The sequence below is a fragment of the Drosophila bipectinata genome, chromosome 3R (genome assembly GCF_030179905.1).
Source record: "Drosophila bipectinata strain 14024-0381.07 chromosome 3R, DbipHiC1v2, whole genome shotgun sequence".
Taxonomy (NCBI): Eukaryota; Metazoa; Arthropoda; class Insecta; order Diptera; family Drosophilidae; genus Drosophila; species Drosophila bipectinata.
Genome location: NC_091739.1, coordinates 11,361,163 through 11,385,750, shown reverse-complemented (window position 1 = coordinate 11,385,750; position 24,588 = coordinate 11,361,163). Strand labels below are relative to the sequence as shown.

The following is a 24,588-nucleotide window of genomic DNA, read 5'->3' as shown; positions in this document are numbered from 1 at the left end:
TGGAATCGGGAATCGGCATCGGTCTGAGTATTGGCATCAGAATGTGTCGGCCGCTGCATGTGCCATGTTTTGGGGCTGCGTAATTAAAAATAAATTTTCGCCCTCTGGGAGAACAGGGATGGATTTAAAGTTTAAACAAAAATATTTAAGTTATTGAACAAGAAAGTTATTTTTAAGAAAAACATGAATTTCAACTAAAAAGGCTGTTGAATATCTTGTGATATTTAGTACTTTTTCAGTATAATAATAGTTAGGTTTATCCTTTTTTATTATACATTTTTCTATTCAGAATGTGGAATACATTTTTTATTATATAATATTATTAACTTAAACCCCTTATTCTTCCAGATCCACTCCTGTTTACTGCCTTAGGCTTGCACAACACTTTTGTTACTCTTTTAATTTAATGAATATTCTGGGACAATTTATTAGCGAACATATTGATTTCAGCGTTTGCCGTGTTCCAGCGATGTCCACTGCGGCTGTGTGTGCAAGTGGGCCTGTTGTTGTTGCCAAGTTTATACGGTAGTTACCAACATAAATAGCAGCAATTTGGCCAGACACCCAACAGTCGACAGCGAGTGGAGTGGAGTGGCGGGTGGGGGGGTCTGGCCGATCTCTGGCACTGGACCCGACCCGGACGCGATCGCCGCTTGTGGAACAAGCGTACAATTAATATGCCCAGCCTGCCGCCGTCGCCGCCCGCACCACGGGCGGTCGCCCGCCGATCGGCACAGGTCCCCAGCCGAAAGCCCATGGTGCCCCCCACGACCCCTCGACCCCCCTGTGGTATCCCTGTGCCCAGATCCTGGTGAGAGGCCTTTACGAAAACGCTCCAGTCTCGACCCTAACACTGGGGGAGCGCCATCCCCTCTGGTTTCCGTGACATCCCTCTGGTTTTTGGATCGGTCGAAAGCTGCCGCTGAGTGCGATTTATAGCTCTTAACAAATTGTTAATAAATATTTTATTTATATTGATGAGACAACATGAAATTATTCACAATTTACTCTACCGGACTCCGGGCATTTCGAGTGAGTGTGCGTGTTCCGTTTCTACGGAGCGATTTCCGCAACTTTCCAATTGCTCCTGAAGTTTAAAAATTTATAACTATTCTTTGGGAAGGAGTATAGGGCTAAGATTCAGAAATTATATACTAGAATATTTATACAATTTATAGAATAAATATAAGAAATACTGTGAGAAAAGCAGATCTATAAAGTGGCTTTCAAATTTTAATTTAATTTCAACTGCTAGGAACTCTATTGTCGATCAAGCTCTGACCCTGGAGTACTCCCTCCTATAATTCCTTATGATATAATTCCACTTCACAGCTGGGCATTTGTTTCAATTACGCCAGAGATATACATATACCCATATGATTGATCTGTGTCCACTGTCCGGACTGAGCTCTCGTCTTCCGATGGCACCCTGTAATTAGCGCGTGAAATGTTTTCGCTTTATTATCGCTTTGGCTTGTTTTTTCGGCCAATTGAAATGGAATTTAAATGAGTTTAGTTGCGGGCAGCGGTCAGCAGACAGCAGGAGTAGTGCAGCCACTATATGGTATGTGTATGTACCTCCAGTTCCAACCACTATCATGGTCAGCAGCTGTCAATCACAATGATTTATGCCGCCGACACGATCTCAGGGATCTGAGCGATCTGAGAGATCTCTGTGCATTTGCCTACATCAGCGGGGCAATTTATCTTTCCGCAGTTGCAGCGGCAAAACTCATCAAGCGACGGCGGCGGCTTCTTTCTTCCATAATCGTTCTTCTCAACCCACCTCCCCCTCCCCAGCCCAGGCCTCAGATAGCCCCCTCCCCCACCATCCAGGCACCGCCCCCTTTCAAGCGACTGGCGCTTGTAAGTTTTTTCATTTGAATTTCATTTTATTGCTTAATTGTCGCAACTTTTGATGAATTGTTTGTTTGGATTTGCCGCGACATTTCCACAGTTCTTCAAGTGTCTTAAGGAAAGGGGTTGTCCCCCCCCAGTAACATTCGATGTGCTATGTCATCTAGCCTAGTTTATCACAGGTTTCATTGAATAATTTTTCAGTAAGTAGAACTTGGTAAAGTCACCTGAGAGGTAAGGGATTTAATTAAAGGAAGTATGACTTTTGTTCTTTTCTAAATCGTAATAAAATATATATTGCCTGAAGTAATTTAAAGATTATAGATTATTAAGCAGTTCAGTTATTAGGTAAGGTAACTAAATAATCTACTACAGAGATTAGGGCTTTTTGTAGAAGAAAATAGTAATTATTGAAAGCGTTAGGGTTACTTAGGGTTTAATTATTTATTATTTATTATTTGATATTTACACTTTATTATCCTTGAAGCTTAAATAAACATTTAACAACATGTTTAATACAAAATTCAAATATTTCTGCTATTAAAAACCCTTATATTTTTTGAATTCCTGTCTACAAATGGCATTTTCTGCCTGGGGGGGCCTCCTTCGATCGATGGCAGATGTTTCCCCTGTAATTTGGCATTGTTAGCCGTCTGGCTTTTGGCCTAAACTGAATCGAACCGAACCGAGCTGTTCGTGCTGCTTCTGGCGTTCCGACGGCCATCTTGGCTACCTACTGGAGCCATTTACATTCGTCTGGGAGTCTGGGAGGAGGAAGGCCCGATCCGAGGCCAGTATCGGGACATTATCTGTGCTTTGGCATCTCAATTTACCAATCAAATAACAAATGCGCCGCCAAAGCTGCTTATTAATGGCTGCCAACGGTGGAGACGCGGCTCCGTCAAACTCCGATCCCAACTGCATATTCTCCATCCATACCAGACCAGATTCCCATCCCGAGAGACTTCGAGATAATTTCCACGAACTCTCCATTGTCGATAATAATTGATTTGATTGATGCTTCGACGTCTGTTGGTGCGGCGTCTTGCCATTGTTGATTGGTCCCCGCAGCTCCTGCCCCAGCCCCAGCCCCTTCCTGTGGCAAGCCTCTGTTTTGGTTAGGAAGCAATTATTGGTATCTCCGTCGACGTCTTTGATAGTCTGTCGGCCTAAAAATGGCGTTCTATAGAGTCTCACCTGGGACTGGAGGTTTATTTATGATTTAGATTCTTTGGCAACAAAAATGGTAGATTTTTCAGTACTTAGATGTGGTTCAGGGACCTGAAACAAAGCTTAAATAATCCCCTATACTATAATTGCATATCTGCCATTATAAAAACTCATATAATAAACAATGACCCCTCCCGACTATTTTAACTTTCGCATATAATTTATTATCAAGTGCAGTATCTCGCTCTAGATCGAAGTTCTGGACATCGACTGGCTGACCCTTCCCTTTCAGCCTTGTTAACAAATTACCCAGAAACAAAAGCCCGAAGGGGAATTTGCAAGCTCATCACGGCGCGTCGGCTCAGATTACGATCGACATCCCAGCCCTATGTCCGATGTCCGCCAGCTGACCTAAAGCCATGTCCACCATACATGGGGGATCTCTAAGGAAACAAGTGTAAAACGTTTCATGCAAATTGAGCTAATCTTCTGGCCACATCAAGTGTGATGGGGATATGGGTTGGAGTGCTGCGATCCCAATATCGTCATTGTCATCGAAACCGTTGCCATAGTTTACGCATAAAGTTCAAGAAAAAAAAAACACAAGTTGATGCCAAAATTCCTCTTAACTCTGGACTCGGACTCGGACAAAACAAAATTAATCTTCATTGGAAACGATCGACAGGGGGAGCAGGATCGAGGAGGAGTAGTGAGAAGCCGGAGTGAGGGCTCCTCTTGGATTGAAGCCGCCAAGAAAAATTAGCGCAAATGATTGACAGCCTAAATGGGAATTTAATGGTAAACTTTAGTTTTGTTTTTGCGGATGCTGTTCCAAAGGGCCCCAAGCTTCCCCCAGTTTCGTTATAATTTGAGGCAGAAATAACCCTCAAGGATCGGGAGAAATCATTCGTTGTAAAAAGTGAAAAACAAAACAAAATTGATACTAAATTGATGTTTTTTTTTTTCAAGAAACGATATGGCCAGAGAATAGTATTATAAGAACCGTTATAGGTATATATTTTTTTTGGGCTAATAATATACAAGGATTTTGTCAGAAGGAAAGCTATAGGGGGCCTTGAGGCCCTGTTTCAAGTTCGTGTAATGGATTAAGTTTTAAAAACGATTTGGAAAGAGACTATTATTACAGAAACCATTATAAGGGGCTTTTTTTAAGAAATTTTCTTGATACCCTCTGACTTAGATTGTCGTAATCTCGTATGTTTCAAGTTCGTGTAATGGATTAAGATGAAGAAACAAAATATTTTTCCCATGAAGCCCTGGTTACCCTTTTAGCTCCTGGCTCTTCTGCCTGTCTCCTGACTGGATCTGGCACTCTTCGTATCTGCGGACATTTGAAATGCTTTATTTGCATTTTGATGGGGACGAAATGCCCAGGAAAGAACGGCAGGCGGTGGGGGGGATGGGAGACAGAAGTGCATTTTTGCACGCAATCCTTGCACCTACTGCAACTGCTGACTGACCGACCTGACGTCACTCGGCGCGCTGCAGACAATTTATGCGCCTCTGCGGGCTGCCTCCTTCGGCCTCCTTTAGCCCTCTTACCCCCTCCCAATCCACCCTGTCCCTGTCAGTCAGTTATCGATATGTCTGCAAAGGACTGGGCCCGGGTCCCATGTGCGTGTCATCAAGTTGGTCTAAAGTGACAGTCGCGATTTAATGGCGCAGAGTCGGTCAGCGAAGGCGTGCCCCACAAATCTGCCCCCCCCGATCTCCCGAAACACACACATACACTAACTCTCCATACAGCGAATGAATAATCAATCGATTTCAGTTCAATTAGCACCTTTTAGTGTGCAAAATAGCGCGACTCAACCCGCGAACTCGGCCCACTCGAGGAGTTCCTGCGATTGCCGCGGACTGCGGCTCCTGCAACTTTTGTTCGCTGTCAGTTCCGCTGTCAGCGATTGTCAAAAGCTAAGTGCAACACTCTACCCGATCTCCACACCCCTCACCCCCCTCTACCAGCTCAATGCCAGTGGTTTATAAACACATAACTGCAAATTATTTTTGCCATTGTAAGGTTGTTGCTTTTTGGTGTGTATTTGTGCTTTGATAGAGCCGCAACCTTCACATAGAAAATCTCTCAACAAGAAAATTACAGGCAAGAGAGTTATATAACTAGGGATCCGGGGGGGAGACAGGGGCGTTTACCAAAGTGGGCAGTACAAGTTTCATTATATATTTTGTCTCTATAAAGGGTCTCTGGGCCACATCTCTGTCTCATTCTAAGTAGGGGATTAGGTTCGTTCTGACCAATTTTTTTTTGGTAACAGGAAAGGTAAGAAAGCCGAAATAAAAATTGAAAATTATGATTGGCTTGAAGCCGAATTTTCTGTGTAATTATCTTCAACGAAATTGAGGTCCCTGTGAAGGGGGTTTCCATGAATAGGATCTGGACGTCAGCGTTTGTGGTTTCCGCCGGCTGAGTGGACAGAGGGCTTGAAGTCAGCTGTCCTGTCAATCAAACACACTTCATTAAATCCGCTAATTCCCCCCTCGAAGTTATTAATATTATCTATTATATCTGGATGGTGGCGCCAGACTTGGCTAAAACCCAAAGCCAATTAATAAACATTAGTATTAAGACGGCTGCCGTTTAATTAATAATTATGTTATTTACATAACTAATTTAAATGAGTTGGTGGTAACATGTTCATGCCCAGTTTTCATTAGCGATACTTGCTCTAATCTTACCCTGTCCTCCTCTTGGCCCGATTTGTCTGTCTCGTACTGTCTCGTCTGGATTTTTCCCGGCGATTTATTTTGACTGACTGGGGGCTTAAAAAAGCCAGAAAACCGGATTATGTTAAAAAGGCTGGTTGCACTACGAATTTTGGAATACTCTGAATTGTAAAGTAGTGGCTAGTGAAGTTATAAGTAATAGAGGTTCTTTGAAAACTTTGTTGCTAATAAAAATATATTTTAATAAAAAGATTAAATATATTAATATATTAAAAGAGATTTCAGGTTTTTAGAATTTCATGCAATTCAGGGTTTCTGATAAGGACCTAGTCTCTAGAATTCTAAGAAACCTAAGACGTGGTATAACTTCTATTATCCCCTAAGAACTCATCATAAATCACCACTAAAACAAGTAATTTGCTTTAAAAATAATAAAACTTGCTTTATAATCTCACTTAAATTATAATTTTATGTTAATACGAATTATTCTGCTCCAATGCAAATTATAAGTTAAAATTTAAATTACATATAAGATGCAGCTGCTCTCGTCTAGCCTAGTTTGGAAGGCCTAAATGGCTCCACCGACTTTGGCCAATTAAGACGACTTTTGGCGTGCTTGTTGTAGTTGTTGTTGTATGATTTGCCAGTCGGGCGTCGGCTAATTGCAATTAATTATTGCAGTAATCCATCATACATACTCGGATCAGCATGTGAGTATGAGTTTTGGGTTTTTATTTTTTTTTTTTTTTGTATTTTTTTGCTCTGCTTGACTTTGGCGGCTTCTTTTTGGCAAACAAAAAATAATGGAAGAGGAATACTTTAGCGGGCCAAGCACGCGAATGTCGTATAAACTATTCCCTTCCTTGGAGGGTGGTACTTGTGGGGACTGTTGATGTAATGCAAAATGCAAATTGGACCAACCAACAAGCCATATTTACTGAAAAAATAAAAAAGAACGTCATAAAATCCGCTCAAAGTCAAATTGGATTAAGGATTGCATCATGAATCTGTCTACCTGGCCGGGAAAAGCTTGTGAACTGTTCATGGGGTCTGTATCAATGGGAAAGAGTTATACAATCATCCATAACTAATCAATAATAAGGCTTAAAGGATATAAAAATAGTGAGTATAGTTCCTAGGGAATGTTAATAAAAATATTATACTTAAAGGGTTTTGTATAATATCTTTAAATAATCAATAAACAGGACTTTCACCTTTAAGCCTTCTTGTTGCGTGTCTTTCTATCCTAAAAGTTAAAACTTTTCTTGAACTTTGAAAATGTTATTTAATGTTGTGACGTGTATTTAGGCCTAAAAATTAAAAGCACCCAATAATGAAGTAAGAAACGTCTCGAGCCTCGATTATGAAGATTAACAAATGTGTGCGACAATTGTCAACTTTAATTATTAACTAATTGTGTCTGAGTTATAAAGAACTGAGGCAGCCGCTTAATTGTCGGGTAATTAGGCACTAACAAAAAATTGTTGGTTTGCCCTTTTTTGGTAAAAAAAAAGTTAAATATTACATGGAAAAAGCTAAGCTCCGCCCCGCAAGTTGCTCGCAGAGAGAGAGAGAGAGACCGGCAACAACATGGCGGGTTCCATATCCACTTCGTTCCGAGCACTGGAAACTCTATGTTGAGACTCACTCATTCGACTCGTTGAGCGCGGCTTGAGTGAAATGGAGGAAAGCAATTCAACTTCAAGAAGAAGAAGAATGGAACAAAGGTAACAATTGCATTCGCACAACAGCAACTACAGCCCCCGCTGGTCACCAGTTATTAATTATTCTAATTTGCACAATTCCCCACAAATGTGATTTGAGTGTAAACACACTTAACAACGCCGCCCGGGGAGCGGGGGGGTCGTGGGTGGCTGGATTTCAGGGGGGCGGCTGAAAGCTCGAAATCTAGATAAGAGAATGCGACAGCGACGGCCAGACTTCCTCCGGCTGGTTAATGCAGCGCAAATTGCCCGTGTTACCTGCAGAGCCCCAAAGGGAAACCTCCCATCCCGAAAGTGTTTACAAGAACTGAACAAATATTTCAAATCATATACATACATACGATAAAGGGCGGAATGACTGCCCTTCTATCCATTTAATAAAATGTATAGGAGAGATTTCATCCAAAACTAGGGGTTTTAATACAACATCGTTTCGGATATCCATATCTTTGATAATTTTCATCTGAATAATGATCGATTAAAATGAAAATTATTTGTGATAATTAAATGATTTGTGAACCGATTATCCATCAATCTGCATCAAAATCCAGGAACAAAATAATTTTCATATTTTTTGTCAAACTTTCTGGTTAGACCCCTTCAAAAATGGGGGAAATGCATGAGAGGTCAATATGGCTCACATCGAAAGCCATATCTTTGCCAATAGTCATCCGATTCTTGAGAGGAGTACGTTAAATGAATTGTAGATCGATTCTCTATCATTCTGCATCAAAATCCAGGAACAAAATATTTTTTACATTTTTTGTCAAATTTTCTGGTCAGACCCCTTCAAAAATGGGGGAAATGCATGAGAGGTCAATATGGCCCACACCGAAAGCCATATCTTTGCCAATAGTCATCCGATTCTTGAGAGGAGTACGTTAAATGAATTGTAGATCGATTCTCTATCATTCTGCATCAAAATCCAGGAACAAAATATTTTTTACATTTTTTGTCAAATTTTCTGGTCAGACCCCTTCAAAAATGGGGGAAATGCATGAGAGGTCAATAAGGCCCACACCGAAAGCCATATCTTGGCCAATAGTCATCCGATTCTTGAGAGGAGTACCTTAAATAAATTGTAGATCGATTCTCCATCAATCTGAATCAAATAAGAAAAAAATGATCACTTCCTATATAAATCAAAATGATCTATGTATATATTACTATGTATTATTATTATGCATTACGATAAATAATTAATTTTATAACAGTTTGGATCAAATCCCCTGCCACCCTACCTAAAAAAATTCCCATAAATAGTTTTTATTGGATAATAATCATAAATCATAAAGAAAGGCCGACTGTCAAATGTTGGTCGGGTTTCAGTAATTTCTCAAAAGCGTCTGGAATTTTCCTTTCTGGGTTAGTTTGCGCAAATAATAATTCACTTTAATTAATATAATTTGTTTATGATTACTGGTAAACAGAAATAAAGTGTTTTTATATCAATTGGAAAATTGCGTGTTAGTTTTGGTAATATTTTAGTTAATGTCTTTATTGATTGGGCTGGTCGGTGGTGGATGGTTATTTAAATGCCGGTGGAAGGGGTTGTTTCTGCAGAGTCCTTCAGTTCCATTTCAGAAAATGTCCTGCCAGCCCTCTTCTCAAAAGCGTAAAAATGCATTTAGTAGAATTTCCATTTTGAGTGAACACGAGTTTTGCATTTGCATTTTTAACGAGTGAACTTGACTCCCCGATAGACCAGCCACTCTGCAAGACAATTAAAAAGTCATAAAAAAATGTACTAAATAATGTGTTTTTCTTTTTGTACTCTTCTACAAGGGCAGCACCTGAAGACCCACCTGAAGTTTTGGGGGCACACCTCATCCGCGCGGTGTGCGAATAATGTTTGTATAAAAATGCGAAAATAAAAACAGAAGAACGGCCCGGGAGAGAAAAGATGTTTAAAAATAAAGTCATAATTTTCAAAATGATTTATGAATTGTGCGGAGCAGGGAACGGCCAGCAGACAGGCGGCGAGAGGGGCCGAGGGGGACTTGTGATTATTGCACATTTTATTTAATTTCTTTTTGTTGTTTGCTCTTATTGCAGCGCTTTTTAAATTAATTTCGTTCAAGTGTGAGTCGAGTGTATTTCGAATTTCTCATGGGCGCGCTGGGGCAGGGGCTGGCTGCCAGTCAGTGAGAGCCCAGATCGGCATTAGCATAACCCGGCACGCATACCGTCTGGTGTCTGCAGAGCCGCAGAAGCCCAAAGGGTCTCTGAGACTTCCATTCGGGTGCTTGTTAAATTTCGACATGGCCTCTTATGATTAGCTGAATTATGCTTTTAAATTTGCATTGCGATAAGATCTGGCTTAGCGCCTACATAGCTAGGTCCGATGCCCCAGGCGCGGTATTATCATTTGAATAGAATTCTTTGGGAAGGGTTAGTCTGATAATCGAAACATTAAGCGACTTCAAGGGGTTTCTGGCTAATTGTTGAAGGTAGGGTGCCTTTTGTGATTAGAATCTTTAATTTCTGCAGAGTATAGTGTATATATAAGATCGAGGTATCCGAGATATCGAACCAAACCATAACTAAACTGAGCATATCTTGATATCATTTTCTTTGCAATTACGAATGCAAAACGATTTCTTTTGACTGGCTCTTTCTTTGGCTAAAACGGCAATTAAGCGGCCAAGAAAACACTTCTTTCTTTTGGCTTTCAACAGTAATGAGATTGCCCCAGGGAAAATGGGGTGGGGGAGGGATTGGAGTCCCAGTACGCCCCTGCTTGCATGCTTAAATTTGCATTTTAAGTTGTGTTTAAATATAAATTTTTTCTCTGTTTCTTGGAGCAATTATTTATTGCTGAAAGTGCAACTAGGCGTATGCTTAACTTTGTTGATAATTGGAGTGAGAATAAATTCATAATTTATAATTCATATGTGCTGTGGTGTTTTTTTTTTTAAGTTTCTTTGAGCGGCACAAAACATGAACGCTAATTAATGTGATTTTTAAGCGTTAAAAAATTGCAGTCATTTGGATTTATATTTTTTTTCTTCTTCTCCGCCCAATAGTGGAGGGTTTTTTTTGCTTAAACGATTTTCTTCTGACCGATTCGGGGCGCCAAAAAGGCGTGACAGTCTCTGACCGGCAGACCCCATGATTAGGGCCATTCAAATAGCCGTTTAATGGCCATCATCAAGGCAACCAACCACCTGAGCCACCCACTCGCAGTTCGCCCTTCGTCCATTTTGGAATCGTATGCAATTTGCCATTTGTCAGCTATTTTGCATTTAACCCTAGTCCGAAGTGTATAGTGTACAGCACTCCCCATTCCACCACTCACAAGTCCTCACAAGTGAGGCAACGTGTGTGGGCGTCACTATATATCAGTTACTTTGCACCAAAGCGAGCCGAGCCGAGCCGGGCCCAAAGAAAATTAAACCGAATCGAACCGAAACCATGCAGTGGCTGACAGCGAGACCGCAAACCTCCAACCTCCAACCTGCAACTCAAAATTCAATTCACGGAGACAACTTGCTAATCGGTTAAATTAGCCGTAAAAGAATGCACCAGTCATCGGGTTACCAAGCCAGAGTAAGAGCCACAGACTGAACAGTGAGATACTCCCTCGCAACGTGAGAACCTCGCCACTGTCAGGTGGAGTCGAGTTGCGGCAAGGTGAGGTGCTTGCCCCTGGCTTATGATAGACGTGTGCCACGGCTTCGTTCGCAGGCGCCAAGAAAGCAGAGGCATGCGTTTATGAGGGATAATCCCGAGGCCTTTAAGATCCCCCTGCCACTCCAGCTCGCACTACGCACCTGAGCAGCATGTATGGGGGAATCTTCATATGAATTCAGAAGGGGAGAAGCAATAGGAATAACAATATCAATACCATTACCCCAGCCCTGCCAATATCAATGGCAATATCAATGTCAACAGGTTTCTGTCTTCCCCAGGACTTCGGGGGACTGGGGATCGGGCATCTCGGCGATGCGATGCGAAATATTCCCGATACGATCTCGAGTTTCGCGCAACGCAACCGCGACGATCTGCCGCCGGCGGAGCTTGACTCACACTCCAGAGCGAGGATGGATGGGGATGTGGGTCCCCGGAGTCCTTTGGCGTCTTAATCATTGTTATTTGGAGCCATTAGGGCCAGTGCTTCGGCTGCTGGTGTTTTCCATCAGCGGCAATTTTGTTGACAATTCGGGGCCTCCTTAAAAAGATTACGGGACCGGGGCTTATCATTAAGAGCAGTTTATTGAATACGTATTTTTTTGGGGCCTGATTAATGGGTGCGGAGCAGGCGCGACAGGTGGCCGACCTGGCGCATGGACTGGCTCTGGCAATTGAACAGGAAACCGTCTTGGGACTTGGACCCAATAAACGTCGCCCCAGAAAGCATCGAATAAATTCTCAATTATCGCCCACGCCTGGTCTCAGGTATATTAGCCTGGCTAGATTGGTATTAGCTCAGTTCGAGCATAAATAAAAACGTTTTCCTCTCCTGGCTATTTAGACATCACAACTTAAGATGCACCGCAAGAAACTGGACTGGCCTAGAAGGATATCTGGACGTGGCCCTGTCGCAGATCCTTCTCTCAGTGTTTGCAGAGGCAGCGATTGGATCGTTTAGAACCTTAAATACTTCCATAATATAGAGCTACAATATCATTTTGTGGCCCCGCGGCTGCTGCCATTGATCAGGATGAGAGGGGAGACTGACTCTGGGAGACTGGACTGGATAAAAATGTTTTGGCTTCGCAATCCAGCCAACAAAATGCGGAAACGTGCCAGGCGATTCACAATCGCACTCGCTGGGGTTCTCGGACTGGATTCTTGTGAGCTTTTGCTTTGAATTGAATAGGGGGTTTCGCATTTTACCCGGTGCCAGCTGAAAATCTTGGGAATATCGTATTTTGACACAGGGATAATGAATACTTTGACTTTTTGGTAAATCCCCTAGAGAGTTTTGTTAGAACGTGTAAGTGTTCTATGAACTTTTAAGATAATTTTGATGATATTGTTCTTACATATGTTTATCAATAGGTAGGTAGTTATAATATATAGTATATTAATTTCTTTTTCCAGTTCTAGGTAATTTAACAGTTGAGTTACTTTCCTAATAAGACCTCCGTTTGCTAATATTTTCAAGAAACAAATCCATCAAGAAGCAGGCAGCGCCATCTAGTGTTTGGATTAGCCTCGGGGCGGTCTGGGGTATTAGAATCGAGTCCCTCCTGCCCCCATTCACTCTCTTTCGTCCTGCGGAGCTGTGGCTTGTGTAAACACCCACTAAACTGCTAGAGCCAGAGTCTCCAATGGTTCATAAATCATCGCGATAACAAATTACCGCTGCTGGATGGTGGATGCTGGACGCTCGAGAGGAGTGGGAAGGGCGTTCGGAAAGCTGCATGGAAGTTACAAAAGATCAATCTTATTTGCGCCCCGAAAATGGCCAAAGTTGGCGTTGTTTTGAGGCTGAGGCGCTTGGCTGGTCTCCAGTCTCAGGTTTGAGGTTGCAACTCCCAGAATCCGAGTTCCGAGTCCAAGTCTAGTCTGTCCGGTCGATTAATTTGGTTTGCTCCAAACAGCCCAACATCTCTCTTTCTTTTCGCTGCATTATTATTATTATTGTTATTGCACTGCCAGGTCTAGCTCTTGGTGCAGATCCCCATCCTCCCCAGATAGTGGCTCTGCCTGCTCCTCCAGCTAAACAAACTTACAATTTAGATTGAATTTATTTGAGCGCATGGCCTAGACGAGGAGCAGCCAGCCAGCCGGGCTGGCTCAGCCTGCTGCCCATTGAGATCTTCATTTGCTGATCTTTCTGGGAACATCTCGGCGGCGTTGACCCCAAAGGCAGCTCCACCTCAGCTCCTCAGCTCCCCCAGCTAAAGCTCCAGTCAAATCCACAGACACAGACTGCGTATCGGGGTCTTGTCCGTTTGTCCGTCTGTCCGTGTGTCCGCATGTCCGCCTGCCTGCCTTTCGCTTTGTGTTGTGCGTTCTCGTCCTCATCCTCGTCCCTTTCGGTCCAGCTCGCTTTTTGAACTCTATTAAACTCAACGGATTTATTAATTTTGCTGCCGATTAACTGTTTCAGATACCGCTTGACCATTCCGGCCCTGGCTCGCAACTCGCAACCGAAACCGAACTGGCTCTTCAGTCTCCAGTCTTCAGAATCCAGTATCCGTTAGCTGCATCGCTTCATAAATCATATTTTGTTTGGTCTCTTGTGGCATTCGAAGAGGAAATCACAGCCAGGGCATCGGAAATTGCGAATCTCCAAGACCTTAAAATGCCGACAAAGATTTGACATTCGCATAATTAGACAGTCTTCTGGGGGCCAGTCTTCTGGGGAACTTCGGGAGGTAATCCCCATATACTAGTGGGTAAGCTTTTGACATTTGTTTTAATAACAGCTTCAAATACATGACACGACAATAGCTACATAAAAATGGCCATAACATGGAAAGCTAATGTTAAAAAAAAGTCAAACATGTGTATCTTTCAGATACATGCTGGCTCAAAAAAGCAAATATTCAGTGATTTTGATGACAGGGCAGGGGATTTAAATACTCTATCATTTTGAGGGGATATATGATTTAGTATAGATATTATTTCTAAAACCCTTTTCAGGACAAATCCAGTGAGTCTGTCCAACAACCCTTCCCCGGAAGAGTGTGGGTGAAATGTCAATCCGAACTATGTCAGCAATGCAAGGACCCAAGAGGTAAGAGAGGGTGGTGGTTGTCTGCTGCTTGGGTTGGCTGCCCCTTAGTGGCGGTGGCAGAGTGGTGGTGGTGGTGGCACTTATCTCGCGCAATTGATCGCGGGTTGTTATAGCCGCCGTTGTTGCTGCTGCTTTTGGCTTTTGGCGGCCATTGTTTGCATTTTTTTATACCTTACCAGCTTTTTGTTGTTTCGTGTTCTGTGTTCTGTCTAAAATGACATTTTTGTCCAGAGCTGTTGTCGCTGGTTTGTTTGCCAGGCCCATAGGTGTGTGTGTGTGTGGCAGCAACAAAGGCAGCCATTTTCGGAGTACCGCAAACGGCAATTATAATTGCGGCTACTTATCGGACAGTGGGTGGGTGGGTAAGTATGCATAATGGCAGGGTGGTGGGTGGATGGGTGGTTGGGGTGCTGCATTTTTCTAAAAGGTAAACATCGTTTTATAGTCAGTTGCTGTTGATTGTTTTGCATGGTCGAGTCACAATGAATCGAATCCCTGAATACCCAGCTTAAATCATGGTAATTTACTAAATTAAATCGAATTAAATCTGTTGTAAGTAATCTTTTAAATAATTTAACTTTGTTCTAAACAAAAAATGATAGAAATTTTTGGCATTTTTATTGATATATAAAAGGTATACCTCTTACCATCAAAGATTGAGTTTTATTTACACTTCTACCTTATAGCCTTCCCTTGTTCCAGGCTTACAACTTTTGTTTATGTATTTAGAATAATTATATTTAATTGGCGCCGCCAATGGATTGGAGTAAACATTATATGGGGAAATGAATTACCGGCCATCCCTTCTTTCTGAGGAATTTTATGTGACCCTTTCCCAGCTTGTAGACTGCATAGTTCGATAAAAAAAATATTTGTTTCTTGTTTTTTGAGCTTTGTGTTCGCTAATGTTTTTTACCCTACTTAATTGGCAAATTATATAGATCTAAATACAGAGGGCTATATGGAGGGCTTGTCTAGATGCGATCAGCATTGACATTGATGTGACCAGGCAGCTGCCGACCAAAACGAGCAAAAAAAAACGAGTTAATAAGAAACTTGTTACGAAATTAGGCAAACAAGGGGCAGGGGATGATGGGGGGCAAGGTTGCAAGTGGCATTAAGGATTGTGGCAGGAACTATATGCGCGAAACGTCATCACGAAATTGATATGCGAGAAGCAAACAAAAAGACTAACATAGGCAGTCTTTCTTGAGTTCGAATTTAAGTTTTTAAAGAAAGATATAATAGTTACTAATAAAAATTCAATAATATTTTACCAAGAACTGTTTCCCCCTATTTCATGTTTTTTATTTATTTCCATCTTATCCAGTGACTACTGTCGGAAAGGGCCTAAGTAATCGCAAGAAGAAAAAAAAGCACCTGCCCCACACACCTCCAGTGCTGTAGCGTAAATTGATAAGCTGCCAGTGGAATTGGCCAAGTAAACTGGTTGGGAGCTCTCCACAGACTTCACTTTACTTCAGTGGACTTGACTGAACTCCTCACTTATTAGTGCCAGCGATTGACAAGAGCTGCCTTCTGTTTGGGATGCTCCTCCGCTCCTGTTCATGCCTCGGATGGAAGTCTGTTGGTTTTTGTCTGGATCCCAGCAGGATTTGGGCTGTGGGCTTCTTCTCCTGGCTAGACCAAGTTTCGGATCCGTCTGTCTGGTTGCGACTGTGCTTTGAATTGTTGCACGCAATGTAATTGACAGAGCCAGCTGACGTCACAATTTATAAGAGAAACAAAAGGGCAGTTACAGTGGTGTCTTATTCTAGAAATGATATTCTGGAAACTGAAAATGTTACATTTCTTAAAGCTATGAAATAGGATTGTGTCTCTTTGAATCCCTAAACCCTCACCATCTGTGGCATGCGGTTAGAGTCTGAAGGAGCATATGCTTCGGGTACTACTACAGACCGTGCTGGGCCAATCAGCATCCTGAGTGCGGACATTTTGCCCACCTGGATGTGCATTTTCATGTTCTTCGGTTATGGGTATACATTTCGCACTCTTTGCCGGGGAAACTCTTGTGGTTCTTGTCATGCGGCACATGGGAATAAATCATTCGCGATAAGCGCCGAGTGAGTGCTCATGTTTATGCTTTTAATGGCTTTAGTCACACCAAATAAAATTTGCATTTTCTGAGGAAAAAGCAAAGAAAACTCTGCCTAGATAAGTTTCAGTCCAAAAGTTTGGGATACGGAGAGAGGGGGACCCATTGTGATATCTATTAATTACCGCCTAATTAATTAAAAGATGAGAAATGAGTGGAGGGGGTAACAAGGTTCTCTGAGAAGTCTCTCAAGAAGGGGGTGATGTCTGGAGGTGGGAGGGTAATTAGGGCTTAGATTTCCTACTTCCAAGGATGTCCTTCTTGAAGGAAGAACACCTTTGCTGGTAAAGTCAGAGTGCTCCGAGACCATTATCCTTTTTAAAGGATGAGGTGTCCTTTAACCTCCCCAGATAAATAAACTGATTTCTGGAGTCTGTAGACCCAGTAGCTTAGAAAAGAGTCAAGAATACCTGGCCAGTGTGTGTGTGCCTCAGCGAGTGCACGCCCCCATCAGTCGACTGGGTGGGCGAGAGCGAGATAGCACCGACACTTCCATGATTGCGGCGGTGGTGGTTGCCTTGGTTGGCTGCTCCCTTCCAGTCACGCACACAGCCGCGGGCATGGCGTCAGCGGAACTGTGGCAATGGAACGCAAGCTCAGCCCCTCTCGCTCGCTCCCGCCGCGTCGCTTGGCGATCGTTAGTTGCCAGGACGACTGGAAGGCGACCACAACAAAGGGGTCCGTGTTCCGTTTCCGCCAGTTCCCGCAGGACTGGTTTTCGGCCCGTTCCCAGCTCTCGTTCAGTTCTCGCTTATTTCAGCTCAGTTCATTTCTCTTTGTCGCTTCATCCTTACCGGTTCGTAATTTGCCGCCTGGTTCCTCTACACAGAGAGAAAAATACATTCTCTCAGAGACTGTGGACTTCCAAGAGAGCTTTTGTAAGCCTGGTCGCGAGCAAACGAGACAGAGACAGGCTGGGCGAACGCGCGATAGAGAGAGAGCGAGCTAGCGAGAGGGGGAGCCAAGCGGCCCAGTCGATTGTTTTTGGCGCTGGTGGAGCTCATTCACTCGTTTCTGGCGCTCGCGTGCAGTCGCTGCTCCCTAACGGTTGTTTCGCCGTCGCCAGATCCCGAAAAGGTGCGTGTGTCGGTCTGTGTGTGAGTGGAGTGCTCCCGTGCGAGTGCTGGGGAAAAAGTGAAATGGCAGCGAAAACGAAACGCAGCATACCCTGTCACGCGATACCCTGTACTTGAAGTTCTGGACTAGCTCACGCAACAACAATAACAACAACAACAGCAATTGTCCCACAGGAAAGGAGTGAGCGGCGGAGTCAAGTGCAAGTGCAGACCGCCGTCGGTCATTGAGCTCCTTCCTCCTTCTACACCCACACACACACACTTGAATATCAGGTGTGCGTGTGGCAAGCGACAAACGTCACTTTGACAACTTGCCCGCCTCTGCCACTGCCTCAGACTCAGCCGCTCCTCTGCCGATCGTGCCGCAAGTGATTTGCGTGCCGTTCTTGCGTTAGCGATTCTGATTCCGTGCCGATTCTGATTTCCTCTGTTGCATGCGTCCCCATCGCCTCGGCCATCGCTAAACCGTTGATAAGCCAGGGCCCGCAACTTAACCACAACAACAACAACATTCCTCAAAAAGTGCAAGTGAAAGCCAAAATGACTCCGATCGGCCAAAACATAACATAAACATGCAAAACATCGGGTGTCCAGAATCAAAACAAAAAAAATCCATCAGGATTGAAAAGCAATTGAAAAGGGGTGCCACTTTTGGGTCAGGACAATAGTCTCGATAGGCAATTGATGGTTTCAATGTCCTATTTTAAAAGAGAGATGGAAATTTTACATTCGTTGGTTCAAAGACTTAAAATAATGCTCCTAACTTGATTAGGTTTTAAAATTTGTATCATATTTTGTTTCAAAGGTAGAACATTTTGAGAGTTACTAAGAATTATCCCTTGTAGGGAAGATATAAGGGTAGAACACAGGATATAATGTTCCTATCTTCATTATGTTTTAAAAATTCTAATATTTTTTGATTTTTGAAAAGAATACATTTATGTTTACTAAGACCTATTTTTTAAAAAAAAGTTCGAATATAAATTTTCTGTAATAATATTGTTATAGAAGAGGTTTCAGAAAATAAGGTTACTAACCTCATTAACTATTTTAAGTTCCTCAAGTTTTTGATCACCAAATAGCCTTTTTTGAGGTCTTTAAAAACCTATCCATTAAAAACAAGTTATGTTAGAAATTTCCAATAAAATTATAGGATAGGTTACAGTTTGTTTTTAACTTTATTAAATATATAAAGTTGTAATGGTTGTAGATCCCAACGAATAAACTTTGTAGGGGTTACATATACGTCTCTTTTAAAAAAAGCTTTATTAAAATTTCCCATAGTAAAAGATAGGATTAAATGGTATAGGTTACAGAAAATATAATCAAATTTTCCTAAAAAGATTTATTCATTGTTTATTTAACAATTTGAAAGCAAATCAGTAGCTTAGAGGCAGTTTTATAATGATTTTTTATGTTTTATAATGAGCTTTATAAGGGCCTTTCCCAACTGTTCTAGTAGGATTTCCACCCAAATCGGTGACATATTGTAATAACTGGATAATTGGCATTCCATTACCAAGTTACCAGCCACAACAATTTCCAACAAAAGCAAACCCAAGTACAATTGCCAGACCCATCAGAGTTCCCACCCTTTTTCAATCTTTCAATTGCTAAACCTCTGATTCCCATCGAATCGTGCTTATATAGATCCATCCAACTGAAACTACAGTGCAATAAAATAAAATTTAAAAAAAAAAAGTAAAGAAGCGAGAAATGAAAGAGCTAACAAAATGTAACCGTGATGATAATTAAAAATAAAACACAAAGAGGAAAAAAAAAACAAAATTTACGCGTGGCTACATCTCCGAAACCGAAACCCCGCAGCAGGATCTCTACGGATCTGATCGCGTTCAGCTTCTGGCTGTCTGTGTGCGGATCCGAGTGTGGAGTGTACCAGTGTGGTGGAGTGTACCAGAGTCAGCCAAATCAATAAATAAAAACCAATTACAAACAAAAAAATACAAAAAAAAAAACTAAGGAAGGGAAGACAAGCTACAGAAGGCAGCGAAATATTGATACGAAAAATAATAAGAGCAAAAATCATTCACCACGGCGACCATAACGAACTCCGCCCTAGCAATGAGCCAGCTGGGCACCGTCTACGCCACCAAGCGAAGGCGACGCAACGGCAAGAGGTGAGTACCGTACCTACCTACCAGATACCGATTCGCATTCAGATGCAGGACTACAGATACAGATACAGATACAAATGCACACAGCGGGAGGCGGATTGTTTGGTTAGCTCTGTTATTACTGAAAGATTTCAATCAATGCGCGTGAGTGGCTGCGATTGGCTGCACTTGCCACTTGCCGGTTGCCACTTGGCACTTGGCGCCTTGACGCCTTGTGGCGCCACCCGCTGACGTTTCCATCGTGTCCCTCTATCAATCTCACAGAGCTACTGGTCTTGAGGTCCACTCCACTCTATCCCATTCGATTATTAATGATCCGACGGCCATTTGTTGACAAATCACCTTTGACTCTCGACTCTCGGCGACGGCCCTTGGGTATCTCGTCCCTTGCCCCGTGCAACGTCGGAAATTGATTTGCATTATGCATGTGTCGGAGGGGCAGGTTACCGTGAAATTACAGTAGCCAAAAGGTTGATGAAGATGATGATGAACAGCCCCCGGCCTGTGCGCTGGGGGAGATCGGAATCTGAAGATCGGCCTGACCCAAGGTGCCCATAATTTCTGATAATTTTGTGTACTTAGCTACCGCGGCATCGCCAAGAATGGTATTTTTAATATAAATATACGAGAACACACGCATTATCATGGCCAGTGCCTCTAAATATGTACCAGGAGATACACAGAGGGGGGACACACTGCACCACCACCGACCACGCCCCCTCCCATTCAGTCGGATAGTTGGATGCGCTTCGTCCGCTAATGTTCCACGATCCCCATAATCAAAAGTCACTGATCAGCGCAGCTGCAACGTCTTAGCCTTGAAATGGTTGTCTTGGATGGAGGCTTGCAATCGTCTCTATAAGGCTGATTAGGACTTGATCATTTTTTAAAAAGATTATTACTTGATTAGGGGAGATTTGGAGAGGAGTTTTCTGGCTGATGGTAGATTATGTGATGTATTAAAACCAAATAGGTGGCTAAATAGCTGATAAAAGATGTATTGGAATTTTTTTAAGAGGTGGTAGTTGAACTCTTGGTTTTAGTTAAAAATCTATTATAAGTGTTTTAACTTTATACAGCCAGAATATGGTATTATCTTCTAAATAAACTAGAAGGTATTTAGATTCGTGATCTGAATTAAGTGTCGGATGATAGAGAATTAAAGTCCACTATATTGTTGGATATTTCTTTTCAATAATAATAAAATAATATATATGTAGATACTTGAAAATTAAGAACCTTTTTGAAGTTTCCATAAAAATTAAACTAAATTTATCTCAAAGAACGTAGGCATCAGATATAAGATGGCCAATAGTAGCTCCTTAAATTGAAATATTTAGAAACAATTCGGCTTGTTGCCTGTAAGATTTGAGTAAATTAATTTCAATATCATACATTCAACATCGGCTAATAGCCCTTCGTCATATTTATCTTTCCTTTAAAGTGGTTCTTTGTTGAGAATCCTCCACTTCATCAATAGCCATGCCCATAATATGCTGTTTTCTGTATCGAGCGATAAAGAATGAATGAACTTATGGGGAAAAACAATTACGCTTTTGCGGCAGTAAAGTAAAGTTAAAAAAAAAGGGGCTTTAAAAGTACCACCCCACTTTTAAAGGTCCCCTGGCTGACACCGACTCTGCCGCGCTCGACTGACGCAAAATTGTCACCTTGCCTCTCCCGGTTGCAATGCACACCTGCAATTACTCGACAGGCCCTGTGCTGGGCTGTGCGGCACCCCTGGATCATAGTAGTAGTATTTTTTTAATGTTTTTAATGAACTGATCAAAATGTGTTCTCCTGAGCTTCAAGCCGTCTTTTAGTCGACATTTTACAACTTTTTAATTGAGCTCATAAGTGCCACAGGACCGAGGAGCAGCTGCCCTTTGTTCTGTGCCTCTCAACCCTGACACCTTTGGGAAATATTACGCATACGACGCCTAGACCGGGAGTGCTCGAGTGTATTCTCCATTTAAAGTTTGCAAATAGTTTGGCTTTAAGTTTTCTAGAAAATATAATCTGTGTAATCTAGAAATCCCGGACATTCCTTTCCTTTCTTTCCGTTTCTCCAGTGAGCGGGTTAATTGGAAGCCGTGGCATCCGTTTCGGACCGCGAGTATTCAAAGTTCGCCCTACAATGGCTCCAAACGTCCTGGTCCTCATCCTCACCCTCACCCTCACCCTCGTCTCGCAGTGGGTTCCACTTGTTGGTTGTTATGGATATATGAGTCCCGCTTTTGCTTTATTGATTATCAGCAAGTTGTTTATGCTCTCTATGGGTGCTAACAACAAGCCATTGTTGTTGGTTGCAACTATGTATATGCAAGTACTTCCCCAAAGGGGTATCCAAGTTATTGATTACTGCAGCTGGTATTCCTTGCAATGCTCCTTTGCTCCGAGCTTCAATTGCCATTGTCGGTTGAAATAGTAATTAGCCAAGTTGCAGGTGCATTGTGGCCTTTGTGGAGTGGTTTAAAGTTCAAGCTATAGTATTTTATGTACTTTGATTGAGTTGCCAAAGTTGGGACTTAAATTTGGTGGTTTGGGAGGGAAAGCATTGGAAATAGGACCTAATACTTGATGACTTGAGAAATGACTAATAAACCTTCCTTGTATCTGAATTATAATTTATATTCTTTAGTCTACGACCCACCCTATCACTAAAATGACTCCAAACCCCTGTACCCTCTTCTTTAACAAATTAATTTGTAAAATTTTTGATGAATTACCTTTAGAGCTGTATGAATTGTTTTATTCCCACATGCCTGGAGATCGCCCGGCGGAAAACCGCAGCCCACTGCGACATATGTTTTCGGAGCTAGGCTTTCAGGTTTCTGAGGGGAGCCGCCAGGACCATATGGCCAGGACCTCTTTCACGGAGCAGACATAAATTTCAGCAGCGGAGTCGCTGCCCAATTTAATGTTGGTCAGAAAAGAGCTGACCAGCAGCAGCAGGCGGGTGGGACAACACATGGCCTGTGTATGGTGGTGGGTTGCTCATTAGTTGCGCCTGCGCCCATACCTCCACCTCCTCCTCCTCATCGGGGTCGGTTCACATGGGGTTAAAAGTATCTCGCCTAAGAGTATCTCGAACTAACGGACTAGCGGGTGATTCTATTTAGTTAATTACAACAGCCTATCTAGTGGTGGTAGGGTGGGGTGAGGAGGTGTCCGAGATCAGTGATATATGTATGAATATGCCTGCTGACATACACCCCGAGGTGTATCCCTTCCAGCTCCTGCTCAGTTGAGTTTTTTAATGGAATTCTTGAAGGGAAATCGACATAACCCCTTCAGAGCAGTAATGCTGGCTTTTATGGACGATTTTGTATTGGGAGCGCTTTAAATACCCGGCTACCGTCTTTGGTTAACCGTTTTGGTTGTTCCACTGCCATTTCGCTTCAGTTGCTTGCCGGCGATTATCCGACTGGCAGAGTCTATGGTCTATATCCCTCCTTGTTCCACTCCCACTCTGCAGCAGAGTGGGTGCTTGGGGAGGGCTGTGTGTCTGTGTGTTGGTAATTAACACCATTGCGTAATGCAGCGTATCGAAGCCTAAATAGTGCTGCTCCATATGCCAAGCTGGATGCCTAGATATCCGCCATTGGCTGGGGTCTGCCTCGTTTGGGGGCAACTACTTGGCTACTTTGTTGCCAATACGGCAGGCATATCGGCATGTCGGGAGGTGTTGAAACGCTTACGGCCTTACAAGCGATTTGTCCGGACTAAAGCATCGATTTGTCTGGCCAGGGGATCAGGATAGCCCGGATTGCTGGATTGCCAATCGGGATCAGTGTCAGTGAACTGTCTGCCGCCCCTAACCGGGCCACCACTAATCCATAAGGGCCACCTGCCCACGGCCCAAGCCCAAACCCAAGCCCAAGCCCAACTCGTAGCCCAGCCCAGGTTAGTCAGCGAAAGCAAAACAAAAGAATTACGAATTAACCCAAAGCATTCCATTAAAATCCACCACCAGTCTAGCACTGAAAGTTCCAGCAGCAGGACCAAAACCAGGACGCACTGTTGCCTTGTGGCCTTCTGCATTTTTGCGTCGAGTGTGCGCTGGACTGGAGCGCTTGGCCAGGAGGTGGTGTCTGTTCGGGGCAGGTGATACTTTTGGCTTCCCCTTCCATCAGAACATAATACCCTGCCCGAAAAGGCTACGTTTAACTTTCAAAATAGGCTTACAAAAGGGTACTATTTTAGGTTACTAGTTGGACTTGAAAGTATAATACATGAAGGTATTATAGATTTTATATCTATTTGGTATTATAGAATAGGTATCAAGCATTATAATAGATTTACTATAATAAGTAAGATTCTTAAAAGTATTTTCCTTTTCTGCTCTTGTTTATGTTTCTTTATTCTCTCCTTTGGAAAATCGAAGTCAGTTATAACTTTTGATAATTATACAGGACCCTTGTATGATAAATGATTAGTGGCAAAATGCCAAATGCGCATCATTAGCGCACAGTAGCCCCTTGCCTTTCATTCCTGCCTTTCCTGCCCTTCCCTGCTCCACTCCCAGGACTTGCTCCGTCCACTTCTTCAATCCAATCCTGCGCCCCACTAAATCCAAAGGCCGCGCCCACCTCAAAAAGCGGGGTGGAACCGGCTGCCCTCCTGTGCCCTCCCCTGTCTTTCCACTTTGTTACTTTTGCTTCTTCTTCTTCTTCTAGAGTTCCTGATTCCCCCGATCCCGACCACCATCCCCATCCACCGCCCGACCCAGGTCCTTCGTCCCTTCGCAGCTGTCAAAAGGTTTTCAAAGTTGCCTTTGCCCGGCGCTTTGATGTCGCCCCCGAATGTTCCACTACTGGTTAGTGTGTGTGTCTGTATGTGTGTGTATTAGGGGATGTGTATTAGTGTGGGTGCGAGTGTGTCGGTGTGTGTGTCAGTAGTAGATACATTTTTTTTCCTGGCTTTGGGGGCTCCTTTCCCCAGTGAGAGACCCAAAGAGATTCCGCTGCGCGAATCGCAAAAATGTTTAATCGATAAAATAAATGAGTTGCCTTTGCCACAGTTTAGTTGCTGTTGTTTTTGGTGTTTTAGTTGTTGCCAGTTTATATACCATTTCTTGTTTTAGTTGTTGTTGTTGTTGTTGTTGTTTTAGAGA

At 42.8% G+C, this 24,588-nt stretch overlaps 1 protein-coding gene and 1 long non-coding RNA gene across 2 annotated transcripts in view; both read left to right on the top strand.

The window, feature by feature from the left end:
* The first annotated feature begins 17,048 nt into the window (after nt 1-17,048).
* Nucleotides 17,049-19,024, top strand: LOC122321589 (uncharacterized). The gene is made up of 2 exons (XR_006246164.2): nt 17,049-17,338; nt 18,988-19,024. It is a non-coding gene; the product is annotated as an uncharacterized lncRNA (long non-coding RNA).
* Nucleotides 19,025-19,303: 279 nt separating this feature from the next.
* Nucleotides 19,304-24,588, top strand: part of ss (spineless) — a 25,350-nt gene continuing 20,065 nt past the window's right edge. The window contains exon 1 of the mRNA XM_043212145.2: nt 19,304-19,475. Coding sequence (XP_043068080.1) covers nt 19,420-19,475 — 56 coding nt within the window. The 5' untranslated portion in view covers nt 19,304-19,419. The remainder of the gene's footprint in view (nt 19,476-24,588) is intronic.